Source organism: Conger conger, chromosome 5, assembly GCF_963514075.1.
Source record: "Conger conger chromosome 5, fConCon1.1, whole genome shotgun sequence".
Taxonomy (NCBI): Eukaryota; Metazoa; Chordata; class Actinopteri; order Anguilliformes; family Congridae; genus Conger; species Conger conger.
This window is the reverse complement of record NC_083764.1, coordinates 51,692,441-51,713,874: the sequence shown is the minus strand read 5'-3', so window position 1 is coordinate 51,713,874 and position 21,434 is coordinate 51,692,441. Positions and strand designations below refer to the sequence as shown.

At 38.0% G+C, this 21,434-nt stretch overlaps 2 protein-coding genes across 4 annotated transcripts; one reads left to right on the top strand and one right to left on the bottom strand.

Moving 5' to 3' along the window:
- Positions 1–2,660: 2,660 nt before the first annotated feature.
- Positions 2,661–7,376, bottom strand: LOC133129132 (zinc finger protein ZIC 4-like). 2 transcript variants are annotated; one of them, XM_061242987.1, is made up of 3 exons: positions 6,823–7,376; positions 6,100–6,714; positions 2,661–3,854 (listed from the first exon to the last, which is right to left on the bottom strand). In XM_061242987.1, the coding sequence occupies exons 1-3, from the start codon at positions 7,244–7,246 to the stop codon at positions 3,418–3,420; spliced, it is 1,476 nt and encodes a 491-aa protein (XP_061098971.1). In that variant the 5' UTR covers positions 7,247–7,376; the 3' UTR covers positions 2,661–3,417. The 2 variants fall into 2 exon arrangements, with proteins under 2 accessions (XP_061098971.1, XP_061098970.1); XM_061242986.1 differs by having other exon boundaries at positions 6,100–7,376.
- A 5,290-nt stretch (positions 7,377–12,666) lies between these two features.
- On the top strand, positions 12,667–15,917 carry LOC133129026 (zinc finger protein ZIC 1-like). 2 transcript variants are annotated; one of them, XM_061242830.1, is made up of 4 exons: positions 12,667–12,814; positions 12,899–13,884; positions 14,392–14,555; positions 14,903–15,917. In XM_061242830.1, exons 2-4 carry the CDS (start codon positions 12,918–12,920, stop codon positions 15,101–15,103), a joined length of 1,332 nt encoding a protein of 443 aa, XP_061098814.1. In that variant the 5' UTR covers positions 12,667–12,814; positions 12,899–12,917; the 3' UTR covers positions 15,104–15,917. The 2 variants fall into 2 exon arrangements, with proteins under 2 accessions (XP_061098814.1, XP_061098813.1); XM_061242829.1 differs by having other exon boundaries at positions 12,667–13,884.
- The last annotated feature ends 5,517 nt before the right edge of the window (positions 15,918–21,434 follow it).

The following is a 21,434-nucleotide window of genomic DNA, read 5'->3' as shown; positions in this document are numbered from 1 at the left end:
ACAACGAGGGAGGGATGGAGAGAGAGAGAGAGAGAGAGAGAGAGAGAGAGAGAGAGAGGGAGAGAGAGAGAGAGAGAGAGAGAGAGACTGAAAAATGGAATACGGATTGTACACACACACACACACACATACACACACATACACACACACCAAAAACACTCCAAATCTGTCTTTTTCTTTCCTGAGCGACAAATTGTTTAAAGGCATCGCTTCTTGTCCACATAGAGCTGTCAGTGGTTTATCGATGAATAGACGTTAATTAATGCTCTCAAGAAGTAGTGATGTGGCCGATGATGGGAACCAACAGGGGAGGAATCCAAACTAAACGCTTTGTCAAAAGATAAAAAAGGAAAGCCTGCGTCAATAAAGGAGCCACTAATGATGGCCACACGTCTCTCAACATGTTTTACAGGGGGTCCTTCCCGCTTTTGTTGACTATAGTGAACACTGATATCCTCACCAGGCTGGAGCGGCAATGAACTTGTTTACATACATTCGGCCACTGCAAAACTCCAGTCTGTGACACCTTGTCATTCTTCAGTGGAAATGCCAGTTCATTAGGTAGTCTACGCAATAATGCAAATTTTTTTCTTTGTCAGAGTCACATTTATTGAATCACTCTTCTGTCTTATTTGTGGTTCCAAAGTGAGGATGTTCGAAATGTGTTGATAGGATAGGCCTACATGAGTTGAAGCGCACCGTTTAACTTCGTTTAATTTTATGAAGACTTAAAGCGCATTTTGGACTTTTCACCAGCGAACTAGCAGCAATTTTGTAATCCTAAATGCTGTACTATAATTGTGACGAGTTCTGGATATTCAAAATGTCAAGTACTTGATATATTCCATGTTTTGTGCTTTAAAAGTTGCTTGAACTTTTGTCTTCCCTTTCGTGTGATTTTGTAACGGTTCAAAATAAAATCAGGTCTCAAAGCAGTGGAGGAGAACAAACGGTGACAAAGAACTCGTTCCGTGTCATCAGCGTCGTTTAGACGACAGGAAAGAATCCTTCAGATAGCTCTCACTTCAAAGCATTGTCGATTAAACTGAGACCGACCCATCCTTTCTATTAACCCGGGAGAGTTAGCGTTAAAGAGGGATCAACTCTTTATTTTCCACTGTGTTTATTTTCCCTCCTTTCATTAGGGTACTTGGGTAAAATAAACAACAAGACAATTACTAAATACAAACTATAAACTCTCACCAGAAAGTCTGTATCAACGCACCATTACGTCACGATATCAGTCCCATATCATTCCAAATAAGGTGGCATACCACTATTTGACAGTGAAAATTCTTATTTGCATGCATCTATAACCAATAAAGCTATACAATAATATTGTGGGAAATTATACTGCAGGTTCAAATATGTGATGTGTTATTAAATATGTGTCGGTTATTAACTGGTGCACTTCCCATTGCCACAGCCATCTCAGCGTGGCATAATGAAACACCACAAAACTTTTAAATACTTTTCAACCCCCAAATCAGTCCATGTGAACATTCCGATTTTAGCTGGAGCAGTCTTTCTTTCTCTACACTAAAAAGCATTTCCGTGGCTTTTGAAAGTTTCTGTCAGCTCTCAAGGCCTCCTCTGATCCCGGTAGAAAGAACAAACAAAAGTTACTGACGCTTCAATTCATGCGACTCCTTTACGCAATGACATCGCATTATTATGTGGGACAAGAACGCATTTGCGTGAACTTCTTTTGTTTCCTCCGCTTTTCTTGTTTACTTGATATTAATTTAAATTCACAAAATTAAACAAAATGTATATTTTCAACAGCGTATGGTCCCATGGGTACCAACTATTTCTCAAGCACAGTAAAAAGCTGCCGCGTCTGCACATTCAGACCCACATTACTTGGATTTGACTGACCTGCAACTATAAAAGTCTTAACTCACCATGAAGATCCACCGTTGTGGAAAAAAAGGTTCTTTGTGTAAAAAAAGCTTTGAAGTTTGGATGAGAAAAGTGAATCTTTTCATCCGTCGAAGCAGATTACCTTGAAAATAAACGGGGTATTTTATATGGAAATGAACTATTGTAAAATAAATAAACAAATAAAAAATAATCATAATATAAAATAATACTCCCAGCTACATGTCCATGCGCAAATACCACATGCCACTCTTCAAATTAAAAGTATTCTTCTGATAGAGAATACAGTTATCGTCACAGATCAAAGCTCAAGCTCTTTTTCAGCTTCCCTGATGGCCTACCGTTGACTTCTAGAGCAGTTTTCTTTGCTTTCGTGATTCCACTCCTCTGGGATTCTTATAATGACAGCTGATAGTAACATTAACACCATTTGGGGAACGGAAACATAGTATAAAACCTCTGTCAGGTGAAGAAGGTTAATTTCCGTTATATACAGTATGTTAGGGCATCTGTCCGGACCTTTCTGAGAAGGTTTCTGAGGAACCTGTACTTAACCTATTCTACTCGTGTTCATTTCATTAGTTATAGTTTTTTATTGTATGTTTTCCATAATATATGTACATGATGTCTCGTTGAAAATGTATAAATCAAGCAATAGATAGATACTGACAAAACAAAACAAAAGTATAGACCTCGTTATCAATAACGTTGTCTGTCCATGCCTTGTAGCCTAATTTATTGCGAAATATGTTACCAGAAGGAGTTTTGAGTAACAACACTATAATATACAATTTATTTCAAAATACTGACAAGTACAAGGCATTTGGTATACCGTTCGAGAAGAAAACAAATCTCGACTCACATTGTAAAATATCGAATTCGTAAGCAATGTGCTACAAACACAATGCTCACTTTGATCCAGAAAGTTTCAACAAACATGAACGAAACGCCAAATGTAGAAATACTTAAACAGCACAACAAAGATTCCACTAAAATGTATCTGTGGACGTGCCAACTGACAGCATACAGACGATAATTCAATATGAAGGCCTACGTTAAACTGTTATATATTTTCAATTACTGTTTTTTTACGAATCAGTACCAAACAATAAAAAATATTTCCTCATAAGACTTAAAAGATTTTACAAAATTGTCATTATCACTTGACCAGAAAAACTTCAACATTTACAAATATACACGTTCTCTTAAACACTTTGGTTCAATAATACAAAAATGCCCATATCCATTTAAAAAAAATAAATTATTGAAAACCAAAAGCAAAACATAATTTACATAAAATTAATCAAATCACGTTTTATATATCCTAAGAAATAATATTAAAACTATCGCCCAGCTTGATTAGAGCGTGTAAGCCCGACCTTAGTTAAGTTTATAATAACAATGTTCAATAGGCTATTTGTCTGTTTGCTGGTGCAAAGGGCAATGCGATTTCGGCCATTTTTAAAAAGGCAGGTTTTAAAAGTCGAATTTTGAACGAATCTTACGAACAATGTTGATCATCTGTGGGAGTTTTGGTCAGAATGTGTCTCCTGACTCTGAGTTTATGTAAGGAGGCCCATCTGCTGGGTCAGGTGAAGAAGAGCTGCTGGGAGGGGTCTGTGTGCCACTTGCTCCTGAACTGTGACAAACATACCACTCGCTTAAATTGGCAGCTTGGTTAGACGAGAGATGGTCTGAGTGCGTGGAGGACACTGGCTCGCGACCCGAGTCCGAAGAGGGGGAAACGAGCGAAGGAGTCGAAGATTCGTAGCCCGAACTTGGAGGTGGAGACTTGCAGTGCACTTTCATATGTTTTCTCAAGGAGCTGGGGTGCGTGTACGACTTATCACAGCCTCTCATTTTGCAGTTGTACGGCTTATCGCTCGTGTGCACGTGGGAGTGCTTCTTTCGGTCACTGCTGTTAGCAAAGCGTCTATCGCATCCCTCATATTCACATTTAAAGGGCTTTTCACCTGAAAGAGAGAAGGAGAGACATGAAACAGCACTATGAATTTGAATAATGTTAATGCCATTAAGATTATATGTTTGGCCATACAACGGCTTGTCAACTTGTATTTAGAATTACCCACATAACCAAGTATCATAAAACATTCATTTGCATATATGAATTTATGCAAATTACAATTTCCTGATCAAGATGAGTTATTTGACACTTAGGCCGATCCTAAAAGGAGTTGTTGATCCTATTAATTAACCTTCCTTAAAACCAAATGCCCCAAATCAGTTACTTGGGCTTGGACTATTTTGCCACAGCATTTACATATATTTATATATTTTTCCTAATAAAAAGTCAAATGAAGCCTGCCATTGTTGTTATTGATTAATTATCAATTTAAATGCGCCACTTTATAACAATGGCTCTCCGGGCATCCTATATTTAATCTTCCTGCTTATAATTATTCAAACATTTACTGATTTTACCTTGGTTCCACCAGATATACGCATATTACATGATCATAGTGAAAAAAATATATCATATTTTTATGGGCTACACCTATCTATGTCGTTAATTCGTTACAGATGAGCTGGTGAGATATTCTGAGTGTTAACATTTAGACTACACAAGGTTGAACATTTTGAACATGGCTGTCTAATTGAACTTTCGCGGTGACCTTATGTTATGTTGAGACAGCCAATCAAGGATATTAGTGTACTACAAGCAAGCTGTAAGCAGGAAACCCCTGGGATTCGTTTATCCATAAACACTGCAATTGTGTTGTGCACCAAGCGTAGCAAGATGCAAAATGTGTTTTCATAGTCTTGCGTGCTTAGAAACATTTGAGGTAGTTACAATAATCTGAACCGTTTTATTTTCATTATAAGAGAAAAAAAGAACAAAAGGTATTGGGAAGCGAACGGAAAAATGTTGCCATAATCTTGAATTAAATGCCTCTTTGAGATCTGTTCAGAGATAAAATAATCTCCCATACTTCATTCAAATAAAAGAGCAGCTGTACTATAGACCGGCAGCACTAAGAATATATTTAAATAAATCATTTCAACTCTTCCGCTGCATTCTATGCAAATCTATTGGCTATTTTGTAAATTAATGTTAATAGGCTGCACGTACGTTCAGCAGATTTACGTTTGTACTTTCTAGTTCAACTAAAACCGCGTAATAAATCACACGATTGCGTTAAAATGATGGTTTAGCTTTTCCTGTCGAGCTTGTTTTTGTGCCAGCATGTTTTATTAAGCTAAATCGTTCAAACAATTATTTGTTCATTCAAAATATTAACTATAAAGAAAATACTGAAACAAACGTGAACATGTTTGGCCTACAGGGCGCGTTTATTTCACTTAATAAATACATGGCCTAAAACGCCTCTCATTGAGTAGAGTAAGGCAGAAGCAGAAAGTAAAGTAACTGATGACGTATTCTTTCCTTCTGATCTATTCTCACGCAAGATATAAGGCAGCTAGGCCTCCTCCGCCACTTTTGTGTAGCCTAAACAAGCCTAATTAACAGACTGCAGAAGATAAGTAACATAAATCAGCTTTAGTCGATAAACAGTTGCATTCTGGCTGCAAAGGCAAAGGACAATTTCTCGTCTTAAACTTTAACAATAGTTCCCCACAACAACAAAAAAGATTTTCGTTAACGCAATGATATTTCCCCTTCTGAAGAAGCCTTCCATTTTCTATGCATAACACTTTGTAAGGGTCAAATCCTTGCACAAGAGAAGTCTGACTGATTGATCACTAGACATACATATATTTTTGCATACTTTACGATTTAACCATGAACACTTTTACAGGTAACTAACTTTTTGGTAATGTAAACAAGTTTCAGTAATTTAATAAATAATTTTAAAGCGCTAATAGGCATAATAGGCCTGTAAAATCGTCCTGTTTTCCTGTATTGTTTTATTTTTTAAATATGTATTTACTGCACCCAGTATTATTATTAATTAATTAATGGTATTTAATGCACCCGCTTATGTTTATGTAAACGAATAAAGTTATTATTATTATTATTATTATTGTTATTCTTATTGTTGTTGTTGTTGTTGTTGTTGTTGTTGTTGTTGTTGTTGTTGTTAATACAATCTAATCATCGGAACGGTTGTTGTTTAAATTCACCCAATGACTTGACAGAAGTCTAGGGGAAACACTCGGTTATCAACCCAGTATCATATTATGAACCCAAATTCATTAAAAGACTGCATTAAGTTTAATTTAAAAAATAGCACTGACCTGTGTGTGTCCTTTTGTGGATTTTTAGATTTTCAGATCGAGCAAATACTTTCCCACAGCCAGGAAATGGGCATGGGAACGGCTTTTCTCCCGTGTGCACTCTGATATGATTAACAAGTTTGTACTTTGCTTTAAAGGGTTTCCCTTCTCGAGGACATTCTTCCCAAAAGCAGACGTGACTTCCCTGCTCTGGTCCTCCGACGTGCTCCACCGTAACATGCGTAACCAACTCATGCATTGTACTGTAAGTTTTAGAGCAAAGTTTTTTCCCGGCTTCAGGATCAAGCCACTTGCAGATAAGTTCTTGCTTGATCGGCTGTCTCATGTAACGGAAGAAGGCACCAGATCCTGGGTGGTGAGCGCTGAGATTCATGCTCATATTCACGCCGCTGTAGCCGTGCAAAGGTGAGGCGGAAAATGCATCAGCCCTGGAGCCTGCCACTTGACTCATGTGATCAGACCTAACGTACATTTCTCCAGGTATTCCCAACCGTATTTGTCCATTCAAGGCTTGGCCACCTGGCGCTCCGTTAGAAGGCTGTTCGTGATGAAGGCCAGAGAAGAGGGCATGGTTTCCAGCTTCGGCGTGATGACCATAGTGTCCAGGATAGCTACCTGTTGTTGAGACAAATATTCCGTGATGAGAAACTGCACCAGAGGACTGGTCAATCAGACCGGGCATAGCTGGAGCAGCCAAATCCCTTCGTATTAGGAAATCTCTACCCGCAGACAGCACCTGGGCCGAGTGAGACATGGAGTAAGGGACTGCCGCTGCCTGCACTGGGCCGAAAGCTTCCGTTTGACTGGAGACCACTTCACTGTGGCCTGTCATATGATGATTGTGGTGGTGATGGTGGTGAGGATAATGATGGGCTGGGCTGATTTTGAGGGCCGCGGAGTGCCCCATGTGTTCTGGGCCGAATGGACTCGGCCCCAGGCGGGGTTCTGCAGTAATATCTCCAGGGTGCGCGTGACCCATTGAGTGTGGATGGCTGCTGAACGCCGGGAAGCCTGTCACGCTCTGAGGGGTATGGTGGTGATGATGGAGGTGGTGGTGAGCCCCCGCCAAGTCAACTAATCTCAGCGCCGTGCTCCGCTTAGAAAACGCAGGCTCCGCCATTGGGTTTCCCAAAGCATCCACGCTCATTACTCCTAATTTTAGAGTAACTTGACAGCAGGCAAAATAATAATGATGATGATGATGACAAATCTATTTTAATCGCAATAAAATATGTCAAAAACAAACTTTTTTAAAGTTTTGATTCTATCTCGCTGCCTACATGGGATCTCATTCGTTTAAGAGGCAACAGCAGGACGCTTTGAGAAACTGAATAGAGATTCATGGTCGGCGCTGCAGCCCGTGGAGCTAAACAATCACGGAGCTTTCTAATTGGTCAGCACTCAATGATTGACGTCACTTGTGACAGTTTCCAATGTGAAGAAAAATGTTTCAGTGACAGCAAGCCTCCAAAGCGCCTGCGCTAAGCCCCAGGCAACACACAAGAAATGTGTTTTTTTTCTGTTGTTGTTGTTATGCAAAGGGTATGATACTTTTAAGGGTATTATCCTCCAAACGTTTTCTTCGTGTTACAAAGCTGTCTTTGTAAAGCTGTTTAAGAACCGTTAGTTTGATGAACGGCAATCCACTTCGTACGCGAGACAGAAAGAACAGATAAAAAGAGAATTAATAACTCAGAAGTATATATATATATATATATATATATATATATATATAAATCGGGACTGGACCGAAGTTTTAGACTATGTGAAAACAGTGAGCTACATTCATAGTCACGTGTAGTTCATTATTAAATAAAGTATAACAGAATGCTGAAAACGATACATTAAATATTTCCCGTTTAACATGTTTACGTTGCAAAAGTTTTGATAGAACATAAGTTGTAGTCTACTTCTGCATGATAAATTGACGGAAGCGAGGGACTCACAGCACAAATGGATACCGAAGACTAAGCAAGCACGGCTACCATGTCCAGTCCCCCAACCCCCCTCATCTGTGCCGCGAATGTTTTATTTCGTCGTGCGTCTGTTTTCCCATATTTGCGAGTATACCGTTCACTATTATCCATGGTAGAGATATTGCTTGAATCTCTTGTTATGATCCGTGGTGATTTTGTCCCTGGGCTATGTCGGACTCGGTCCATGAGTTCTTTCAAAATCATTCTACCAAAACATAAGGGGAGGTGTCTTCCAAAGGAGTGAGAGGAGGAGTTAGCAGGGCGAGAAGACAAATCAGAATAGATATAGAAGTATGCTTCTTTCAAGTCAAACACATATTCATGCACTAAATGGTTAACATAACATAACATGTTTTTTTCATGTCCAATTGTAATGTAACCTACTGTGGATTAGCGCAATTGTTATGACATTCTAAAGCTAGGCTACATCTAGTTAAGCATACGTCTAAGCATAGGCCTATTGCTAAGAAGTAGCCTATTTTTATGTGAAAATACTTGCTTGTTCTGTGAATACGCGAAAAATTCGGTGCACTCCTCCTCAACTTTGATTTTATATTAGGTATATTTTATAAATCTATTTTAGATCAAGGCTGAATTTACAAAGGCAATGGGCTATTGTCAAAATAAGGGTTTAGATGCAAGAAACACTAAGAAACACAATTGAGTCTTAATTTACTTCAAAGAGCATTATGATAGGCCTACATTAATTTGGCATTCATTTTGGAACTTTTATATTCCTTATTTAAAAATATTTAATATAAGCACTATAATGGTTAACTCTTTGTGTATGTGTATCTGTGTGTACGCGCGGGCGTGCGCGCGCGCGCGCGCGTGTGTGGAGGTGATCGAATTAGCCGTAATAACTTTAAATAATGCATGCAATTTGTATTAAATAATCTAATAAACCCGCGAATTGGATGAAATAACATGCATATATTTTAATGTACAAGAACAGAGCACGTTTAAATATAAAACACTAAACCTAGATACGAAAATCTGGGAAACGTCATGTCCTATTACGCACTGGATACTAGCAAAAACAAACTCATTGTATTCAACAAAGTTGTCCTTTCCTAAATATGTCCTATATTAATATAACTTTATATTTACCTATCGTCCGGGATCAGGTTAAATGGATCCAGTTAGTTTCGTGGCCATATTCTTCGTGGAATCTGTGATATCATTGGATGTGTTATATAACCGTTCACTGGATGGTTTGTTCTCCTCAAATAAACAATGTGTATATAGTATGGGGGCAACATAAACTGCAAATCCCTGTGAAAGAATGTCACGCAAATAGTTTACTACCTGATGGTCAATGGTGCACTCACTGTTCAATTCAAATAAACTTTGGAAAGCCTTTCATATTGGGTGTATTTGAACATGCGTCATTTTAGTTTAGGATTTTGTCTTCTTGTCGTTGTTGTTCTTCTCTCTTCTTCTTCTTCTTCTTCTTCTTCTTCTTCTTATTATTATTATTATTATTATTATTATTATTATGCTAATTTCCTCATAATTTGCTGCCTCTACTTCTTGAGATTTTCATATGCAAACCACGGTAATATACTATATTTTTTAAAGATGAATATGTTGTGAGCACGCATCATGTTTTTGCCTAGTTATGTTGTCTTGGAAATGTATTCTGGCGGTGGTGACAATTCAAGGTTTGAAAATGTTCTTGGTTGTTGTCCTATAATGTACTAAATATAATGTACTAAATACTAATATACTAAATTAACATATGCATTTGTGTTAAACGTTTTTTATTTAACAGGTCTGACTTACGAGTGTTTTATCACCAAGTTTCTTTAAAAAAAAAAAATTAAAAAAAAAAAAAAAACACCCCCACTGATATTTTTAAGAGCACATTTAAAGTGATTTCCCATTTGCTGACGCCCTAAAATACATAATTCTAACTATATGCATTACAGGATTGCAGAGATTTGCAAATACGTCCACTCCTTTGTCTTCACTGTTTTACCTGCATTGAGCAGCACTTATGTAAATTAACATTGTCCATAGGCTATTTCCAAATGCAACTGACCAGAGAAAAATACTTGGTGACAACACCGTGTCAAACACGCCATACATATGCAAACATGGTTTGAAAACTATCTAATCATGTACAAAAAGATTATCTGCACACGCTGCAGCGGGTCGCACCAGCGCTCTCAGTTTATACGGCACCGGAGCAGCCTATAATATTTGTCCTTTTTCTGCCTTTGTTCAAACTAGCGCCACCGCGCACAACTGAAAAGAAAACTATATCATGATATAAAACTATTCTATCACATCGTTTTATTCTCGCAAGGTGGTATCGATCACATTGTACATCCAAATGTAGTCTGCTGGCGCGTGAACTGTCTGCACACCCAATACACTACAAGCTGCGGTGCTGTAAGCTACCCATGCTACCAAGTATAATGAAGCTGTCTTCCGCTGTCTGGTGTTAAGGGTCAAAGTTTAATAAATGAATATTGATAATTATTTACAGGACCGAGAACCATTTAATGCGAGAATTAAATGTGCGAATTCAACTGGTAAAACGCATAAGACTGGGTTCACGCACATATAGGATATAGCTTATTCGTTACTATTTGACAGAATAACATTACGAGTAGTCCATGCATGTACAAATACCAATATAATTGAATAGAAATGTAACACGCTTTTAGTCCCCTCCATGAAGCTCTCTCGTTTCTACCAAAATAAGTAGTCTATGTTATGAGATTCGCGATATTAAACCGCTACCTCCATTGATTCGAAACACTCAAGTGGGATTGCTAGAACATATTTTTTCCATGGTGAGGCGTCAAAGTTTCCCTAACTCTGCAAGGACACATTGTAATACAGTCACTTCAATATGGTTTCAGTCTTACCGTTCTCCACCTTCCCCACCTGTTGGAGGGTCTTCTGAGCTTTTCCCCCGGTGTTGTAGGCCTATGCCTGTGTACAATCTATGGGTATACAATAGCCTACTACAGCCGGGTCTCATTTCTTCTTTTCTGCCCGGCTTTCTAAAAACAGTTTGGGGTATGTTAGGGTAGAAACGTGCGGTGGGGAAGATATTTTAATGGCTGGTGTGTCACGTAGGGGCACGCGGCTTTGAACTCGGCAGCCTCCATTTCCCGCTGTGAGTGCTGCAAATCCACATGCTCTAACTTCCACTGCCCACACGTTTTTATACTGGCAATTGTGCTGCTACATTCGGGAACCGAAATGATCATTGGAAAGCAGCGTCTTGTTATGTCCTTATTTTCCTAAATAAGTCAGGCCAATGAACGGAACTTGTCTAGTAAACGGACAATTTAAAATAATGGAGAGACGATGTCATTTGTGATTTATAGCTAATCGTAATAAAACGATCCAGCGTGAATCCGATAGCGCAATACTGCCTCTTTGTATAGAGAATTGCAGCATTGCAACAATATGCCTCCATGGCACGCCCAACTGCACCATGTTTGGATGCATCCCAGTACCATGGGAAACCTAAACTTATATCGAAAAACGTTGATTCGTTTAATTGTCACACTACAATTAGCGGCGGTAAATAAAGAATGTAGGACAAGGCTGTATGGTAAAGTGGGTAATGTTATGAACGTCAACAAAACATATATTCTACTATTGCCAACATTCCCTGCATAGAATGGGGCATCACGTTTACCACAAACAAATGTGGAACTTTTCGCTTTGCATGGTAGAAGAGTATCTGATAAAATAATGACGATTTCTTGCGGAATTGTTTACCATTTTTCAGAAGTCACAATAACGTAATGGGCTGTGTGAAATCAGCTTGTTGATTCATTTATCTCCTCTGTGATCTCCTGAAATCACATTTTTGGTTTCCTGAACATGCTTTCACTTTTTGTAAAATATCTCAGTTGTCCCCTTTTCTCTTTTTGTTCACGCGCCTGAAGTTAACTGAATTTTCTCTGGAGACCAAAAGACTCGCCCAACAACAAAGACGCCAGTGCAATTGTGGCTATGTGTGTGAAAGAATTCCAATCAGTTTGACATGTGAATTGTGAATTTGAAATGAACAATTTTCTATTCAGATGTCTCACTAGAGTGGTCATTTATCATTTACCAAAGAATGCCACTGTACCACAAAACCAGACACTCTCAGAATAGGGGGGCGAATTGGCTATAGCTACTTGCCCACCTAAACTAAACACTGGAAACGACTGACATAAATTCAGCGACTTACTTTCATGACAAACACGTTCTCAAATTAGTCAACAACGAATGGCTATAAATACCGACCGTACAATAGCCTACCCTTTCGAAAACGTACAAGATCATTATTTTAAACCCCTTTCTTTCTGCATTGTATATTTATTAACTCTTCATCGCCATACTAGTCAAAATCACAATCTGGTACCTTGCAAGATCTAAGATTGATCATGAACCAATCGTTGCAGAGCTAGAAGATCGTGAACTGTTCTTAGTTGGAGTGTGTGAGTAAGGAGAAAATGACTTCCTCGAATAGGAGACCAGGCAGAGCCTCACGTGACACCTCCCCTATTTCCCATTCATCTAGGGGGCCGGTGTTGTGTTTTCAATTCATTTATCTGCAGGAATGATTGCAACTATCAGTCTCGGACTCACTGCCCGGCTGAGGAGGTGAAAGTTTCTCCGCAGGACGAAAAACTGCTGAAGACACTACAGTGCACGATTCTGGCCAACGGTTGAAGAAAAGTACTGAGAAAAACATATCTCTGAAAAAAGTAAACGGAGAGGTGAGTGTGAGCGTAACTGATTAAGTCACACAAACCTCTAAGCGAAAGCAGAGATTTACGTGTGCGTTAATATTTTTCTTGCAGTTGCTACTGCAGACTTACGATGCTCCTTGACGCAGGGCCACAGTATCCTGCCATAGGAGTAACTACATTCGGCTCCTCCAGACATCATTCAACAGGCGAAGTCACCGATAGAGAAGTTGGGTTGGGGTTAAATCCTTTTGCTGACGGGATGGGCGCTTTCAAAATCAACCACGGTACTCACGATCTTGCTTCTGGACAGACAGCTTTCTCATCACAGGCTCCCAGCTACGCAGCAGCCGCTTTGGGGCATCACCACCACCCTGCTCATGTCAGCTCCTACTCAACCGCAGCGTTCAACTCCACCCGGGACTTTCTGTTCCGAAATCGGGGATTCGGGGACGCCGCAAGCGCGCAACACAGTCTTTTTGCCTCAGCGGCAGGAACTTTCGCTGGGGCACATGGACACTCAGATGCCACCGGACACCTTCTTTTCCCGGGACTGCACGAGCAGGCAGCCACACATGGGTCTCCAAACGTTGTAAATAGTCAGATGCGCCTGGGGTTTACCGGGGACATGTACGGCAGAGCAGAACAGTACGGGCAGGTGACGAGTCCCAGGTCTGAGCACTATGCCTCGACACAGTTGCATGGGTATGGTGCCATGAACATGAACATGGCTGCACACCACGGGGCTGGGGCCTTTTTTCGATACATGCGGCAACCCATTAAGCAAGAGCTTATTTGCAAGTGGATTGAACCGGACCAGCTGTCGAATCCCAAAAAGTCTTGTAATAAAACTTTCAGCACCATGCACGAGCTCGTGACTCACCTCACGGTTGAGCATGTTGGGGGACCTGAACAATCAAATCACATCTGCTTTTGGGAAGAATGTCCCCGGGAAGGCAAGCCATTTAAAGCAAAATACAAACTCGTTAACCATATCAGAGTGCACACGGGCGAAAAGCCGTTTCCGTGCCCGTTCCCCGGCTGTGGCAAAGTATTCGCAAGATCTGAAAATCTAAAGATCCACAAACGAACTCACACCGGTAAGAAATCTCATCGTACTTTTATCTCATGGCACATCTATGTAAGAACGCGTTTTTGTTGTCTGGTGCATTTGCTATAATGAATATGATAGTATGAACAAATATTATAGACCCGTATTGTAAATAATGTGTTCGCTTCCTGAGCCAGTACTGATATGTTATATTTGTTTGTATTTGTACTCTAGCTGTTTCACTGTGAAACGGTGAAACGTTGAATAATTGTGTATTCAAATATGGTAATAGCTTTATAGTAGGATATATATTTTTTCTGATATGGAAGGAAATGTAACAACAATTAGAAGACAGTATGCATTGTAAAAGCCAAAGCCATATACGCAATAATCTTAATAAAAAATTACATTAACATGTTCTCTGAAATGGAAGGGAAATAATATTGTATGTATGCGTTGAAAAAAAACCCCGAAAAAAGTAAATGTTATGCTTTAAAGCGGTAAACATTTTACTTCATAGAGCGTATACAAATTTTGTTATTTGTTTTTGTGACAGGCGAAAAACCATTTAAATGCGAGTTTGAAGGTTGCGACAGGAGGTTTGCGAACAGCAGTGATCGTAAGAAACACATGCACGTCCACACGTCTGACAAACCCTATCTCTGCAAAATGTGTGACAAATCATACACACATCCCAGTTCCCTCAGAAAACACATGAAGGTAAATTCAACTTTAATGTTTTGTGTGTGTGTGTGGGTGGGTGGGTGGGTGGGTGGGTATACGTGTGTGTGTGTGTGTGTGTGTGTGTGTGTGTGTGTTAGGGATGGATTCCCTTTTTCTTATTGTATCATTATGAAGTGAAAACTGTATTTTATCCATAGTAGTGTATTATTATAAGATGGCGGTAAATGATCATTTATTATAATAAGTGGCTCTGGTTATGTGGATTAATCAGGTAATATTGTGACTCAGTGTCTGAGTAACTTTCCAGATTACGGATTGTTTTTTACTTTGACTAAACTCGTCCGTGGAATAAATACTGACATGTACTTGCATTTATATTGTAGGTTCACGAATCGTCTTCACCAGGGTCACAACCCTCTCCAGCAGCCAGTTCAGGGTACGAGTCATCCACGCCTCCAACAATTGTATCTCCATCCGCAGAGAACCAAAGCAGCAGCGCTATATCACCAGCGTCCACAACAGTGCATCACGCAACCAGTCATCACAGCGCGCTGTCGTCAAATTTTAACGAATGGTACGTCTAAAATATTTTTAAGACTGCAGAGTTAGGACTGCTCGGACTCAAAGACCACAAAAGCTGCACAATAAGCACGGATTGAAACACGTGGAACCCAGTCTTTTTGGTAAACGACTGTTTTGCAAAGGTTGAGCAATATGATACGACGCCCGAGTTAGGGTATTGAAGACTGTACGCAGGATATCTCAAATTGCATGCTATTTGCGAGTTGCGGCCTGTTTGTATATAAAGATTTACTTGTTTCATATGTAATATGTAATTTTGTAAATAGATATATCACCGTTTAAGGGATTTGTGAAAATGTGGTCCCCAGATTTATGGAAACTGAAATTGTTGTGAAGAATATGCGGTTAATAGTCTTGATTGACAAGAATGTTACAGTTAATGTGTACCAAATGTGAATTACCCTGTATGGTTACGCGTCGACTTAACCTACTATTAGTATTAATGTGGTTTTGTATACAGTGAAAACATTTCGTCTCAAAGTCTAGTCTGAGTAAAGTAAATTGTTGTTATCAAATGTCATGTCGATAAATCGTATAGTAAAAGCCTGAAACTCCGTGTCACTCTGTTTATGTAAGAGGTGATATATATGTATAGTAGCCTATATACGAACTATCTGTCAATTTCCAAAATTATCTGTTCATTGCCTTGGAAAAGTAAAAAATTCACATGTGCAAGACATATTTCCATATTTCCCCGCATGTAAAAGGCTGGTATCACACGTATCGATATTTATAGAGAAATGCCTTTTTAAAATTAGAGTTCATAAACATTTTTGTTACATTTTGTACAGTATTAAAACTTAAAATGACTGAAAATATCTGTTCTTTGATTTTTTTTCTCCCTATTAATCTACTGAATATAGCCTTTTAGCCAACATACCACACTTTTTGTCTTGATACCTTAATTCTTAACGAATTAATGCTTCCATTGGCATTCAATATAAATAGTTATACATTTCACCAGAAATGTACTTATGCCGAAGGCATGAGATAAACACGTAATCTACTTTGTAAAAATTATTGTTCAGACCCAAAAAGGCCGATTGTTCTCAGGATCGGTTAAACAATTACATCTGCCACAGACCTTATAGGCTTAATATTTTGAACGGTAGAACATCATAAATATAGTCCATATAAGCCTGCATATATCGACGATGAATTCTCTGCTTTTAGATCTCTCGTTTTCTATTTTATAATTCGGTAAAACTATGTTGATAATAAATATATTGTCTTTCATGCTGTCAAATTCAATCACAATTAACATCGAATCTCTTGACTCGAGTAACAAATTATACAAACAGTAAATTCTCAAGTTTCCTCAACATTAACATGATTAAGTGTGTCCAATAACTGCTAAATGCTTTTTTATTTTCTTTGAAAAAATATCAGTTTCATTGTAGTTGAAATTGCATTTGAAAAACCCCAAGACGAACTTTGCTATAGCTAGAATGTTAATCTTGCAGTAATTTCTCCTTGACTTCAATAAGCAGAGATCAGGGCAACTGACATGTGCTTGTCTAACACCACCAACGCTGAGGGAAGACACAGAATGGATCTCATAAACTCCAAGATTGACACGTCTAACGGTTATATACGCATAATCAGAATGCTTAACACAAAGATTTAAACCATGTGCACAGCTAAACAAATCCGACACGCCCACTCTCACAGTGCGCGCCACTGGGCATGTTAGCGTGCAGATTATATACATAGTTTACGTCATAAACAGAAATAGAGTATGTTCAAGTGTACGTCCCATAATTGTAAATATATAGCAGGTTCAGTTTTGTATTGTTTCTTAAAAAAAGAAAAAAGAAAATACAGCGTACTTGTATAATCTATTAATAGGTTCTTGAATACATAGCGCCACCTTGCAGTGTTAAAGATATTCAGAAACCTGAAGTTCGCTCCTAAATAATAAATACATTTAGGTAAAAAAGTCGAATTCCTTGCTTGTGTTTTGCTGCATGCGCGCTATGCTAAATCTTGAAATATAAATTTCGGCAATATAGAAGCTATTGTTTGACACGTTTGGAACCAAATAGGCTACGTTGTTGTGGGCTACTTGTGGGTTTTGACATAGGCTACATATTTATTGTATCATTGCCATATTGTGGGGTGTTACATGAAGATCTACACAATGCAGCACCACGATTGTTTTGTACATGTTGCATGTTTATTGATTGTAGTAAAGGCTTTTACTTTTTATCTTAGCCATCAATTCGGTCATATCATTGGTTATTCATTTGGTCACTATTTTGTGTTACTGTCTAATGTCTCAAGTTTTACCACAAATTAATATTTAAAAAATATCTGTGTACCATAAATGAGAAGCTATCGAACATTATCACATTTTAAATTATTTAAGATAATAAAATATTTATTTCTCAAATAGGAAATTACGAGATGTCCTATTTTAACACGTGTTCAATGTATGCGGTAAGTTTTGTTCGTGGGGTAATAAAAGTTGAGTACTATATCATAAGTCACTAAATAATTTATAGGTTATAGACTTTTCAATATACAGTCTTATCCGTTTTGTCAATTCCCTTAACGAGATTTCGAGTTTTGAATAGAAGCCAAAACTAGAAGAAAAAAAACCAAAGCATAGTTCTCTGCTTGTGTATATTTCTTCAAATAAAACCAACCCTGTGGAATGGTTTGAAAAACATGCGTATTGTTGCACCATAGACTACCCCAGAATATTGGTATGTTGGAAGAAATGTCCACCGTGTCTCTGATAATTCGTTTTTACAATAGGCTAGAGCATGCAGCAGACAAAACGTAGCATATAAGTTCCACAATCGAGACTGTGTGTGTACTGACTACTCATTTACAATTAAACAGTAGGACATTTCTGATCACGCCATTTAAGATCTTTTTCCATATACAGCCATGGGCAGTAGGTCTACAGACCTACTTCAGGGCAGGCCTATAAAATTATTTCAATATCAAAAGCCTAATTGTCAGATTACAAGACTATGTCTTTTTCGCTGTAGGTTTTGATGGCTCGACTTGATTGCATTTTTGGTTGAACTTTACGGGTGACATTTTAAGTGACTTCATGAATAAGAAGCTACCACACTTTTGAGTCGTGTACTCTGATCAAGTACTGAATCAAGCTCCAGTTGACTAAACACGTTTATAGCGACCTCTCGGTCACAATAATATAGAAGAATAATGCCATTCCACTATGTCCTCCTGAGGCATGTAGTCTTCACTTGTAGCCTAATGAACCAGTGGCCTTCCATGTTGCTACTTTTATGAACTCAAAGAGCTGGAGTAAATTTGGAAATGTATTCACGGTTATGTAGATCTCACATAAGGGTAAAATGCAAATGGCGTAGCACTTATATTTCAGGATAATTATTTCATGTAAATTAGTGCTGTGTCAAAATTAATCACAGAAAGGCTCATGGAGACGTGACTCATATTAAATAGTTAGTTATTTGCCTTCGCCGATTTATTCTCAAACTCAACGTTTTCCATTATTAGGTGAGATTAATAAGAATCTCTCTCTCTCTCTCTCTCTCTCTCTCTCTCTCTCTCTCTCTCTCTCTCTCTCTCTCGCTTTCTTTCTCTTTCTCTATATCTCTCTCTTTCTCTCATTGGATATGGCTGACCCTTGGCTGACTTCGAGCTGCCTGGTAGGGGTGTGCTGTGCGCATGCAATATGAGACTCGGTGGGTCAGCCTCTACTGCAACATCAAGGACGGTATATATAGTGTAACAGCAACGCCTCGCACCTGATGGGGAGGCAAGACGATCCTTGAAAGGCACTTAGAAATCCAACAGAAATCCCATAATCGAATTATACTAGGGGTTTGCTTCAAAGGCACATAGGTTAAAAACAGTTAACTATATAATTTCATGTCAGTATGGGAAAACACGGCTGCTGACTCCAAGTTTTCAAACTTTATATTAGACCCATTTACTCAACGTTAATGCATAATTTGAGTGTTTGAAGGTATGATTATTCTTTTTTAAACTAATTTCTCTAATATATATATTATATCAATGAACTTACTACACACACACATATATATATAAATAAAGTAAGTTCATTGACGTTAAAATAGAGTCATTAAGTTGTTTGCCAAGGGACCTGCAAGTGCTAGGCTACCTGGTCGGAAAATAACTTTATTTGTGTGTGTAAAGGCCTTTAGACAGCACCGTTTTTTCACGATATAACAGCACAAAATTATTACAAATTATAGAGTGGAAACTAATTACTTTAAATTGATTATTGATTAATTCTTAATTGATCATAATGAACAAACATATTCCTACAATTCAATTAGCATTCCAATTACTTTTATTCAAATATAATTAATAATACATGTTTTACTTAATTTAATTATGGGTATAGATACCCTACAATTCACCATCCAAGTACTGACCTCATAGATAATTAAGAAATGCAGGTTGTGATGGTTATACTCAACTTTTTAATGGCTTTTAAAATACATACATTTTTACTCATTAAGTGTTTATTTATGGTTGCGTATGTCTACATGACATGCTTCTGTATATATGCCAGTGTGGTTATTATCTATTAATTATATTGTTAACATTCCTATGATTATTCTCTGTGAATAATGTTTTAGAGAATAACGTGACATTATTTGTAAATCACACAGATTTCAGGTTATTTTCTGCTACTTACCGTTAGAGATCTTGAGGGGGTGATAACAATACATTGTTTCATTTGATTGACCTGCTGGCACAGGACACAGTGCTAGTGTAACACTGAGCAAAATAAATGGTAAAATATTGTAATGCAGAGAAAATTACACAAGCTTATCATGGCTACATTTGACAGGGATTTGTGAATCTCTTAACATGCTGATGAAAACCAGGGATAAACCCACTTCTGAATTGCAATGCAATGGAAATATGCTTCCAGCATCCAAAAAAAAAAAAAAAAAAAAATTATTTCATTAGATAGTCTGGTATCTACTTGGTGATTCTTGTGGTAACAGTTAATGTAATTTGAGAGAAACAGTTCTAATACTGGCTAATACACTTATTGTCTTTCCTTGACTCAGAACACCTCCTTTCTTGTCACAAAGCCTTAGGTTATGTGAACAGTCAAAGGGAAGTAGGGCAAATGCTCCATCTTTACATGACTTACATGATTTAAGATCATTAGTTATTTTGATTATCAGTACAGTTGGTGCAGCAGGGTCATGCAGTATACTCTACCCTCAGCCATAAGGACCTCAGTGTTGCAATGACCTGTCAGTAGAAGTCCATATAAACATATAATATCTGCCTCTTATTATCACTGTTACAAAACAGGAGTATTAAACAGATACACTTTCCTAAAATTCAAAAGTTGACAAAGAATATTCTAATGATAACTCAAATAATGTTGATTTGATTATTGTATTTTCAGCTGTAGTAAATGTGCAATGTGCATATAGTAAATGTGCAATCAATAAAGGATTCAAATTCTTAACATTTTGACTCATTTTCAAAGTAACACATTTTTGAAGATAAAAACTCTTTATTCCATTGAAATCCATCAGGTTCTACAATACTTTAAGTCCACATGTTGTAACTTCAAGTGTTACTACAACAAGTTGAAAATGTCGAACCAAATCCTTAAGAGACACAGATTTAGTCTCTTTCGTGGTAGCATAAGTCTGTCCATCACCATGACTCCAATCATTAAATAAATCTATGTTGCATCACACATGTAAAATTTGTAGCCAACAAATAACATCTTAGAGGACACTTAATGTTGCCAGAAAGATGTGTCCTAATACTTTGTTTCATCTGTACTGTCCTACCTGTGGCTCTGTATCAGTATTAGCCTCCAAAAAAACGGACCCATTTTTCGCCAAGATGAGCTACTTCTTCAGTTATATTTCAAATAAAGCATTTCCTTTTACCATTATCCAATTATTTGCACTTGTTAAGCTTGTTGATGTAAACCATCAGTAGGCTATATGTGTGATTATATAAATGCTAGAACAATTGGCCATGCTAACACTTTCATACTATACCCCGGAAGCTACACTGTAGTTATTTGCACGTGGACAGGGGCATTGCTTATATTGAGTGACTGCTTTACTGGCACTTGTCAGAGAGCCTTGTAGGTGGGGTGATCATGTTCCTGAGAAACTATAAAAAATGGAGATAATAGCAAACCTACGCACAAGTACAAGTATGTACAAGTATATAATATCAAAACAGACTTAATGTGATTTGTTTTGGGTTTTTTTTTTTCAGAAAAATTAGAATTAAATAATGATCCAAGTTAGCTTGTTTTTGGAATTAAAAACTATTATGGATTTGGTTCGCTGGACCCTTGCCATGAAAAGGATA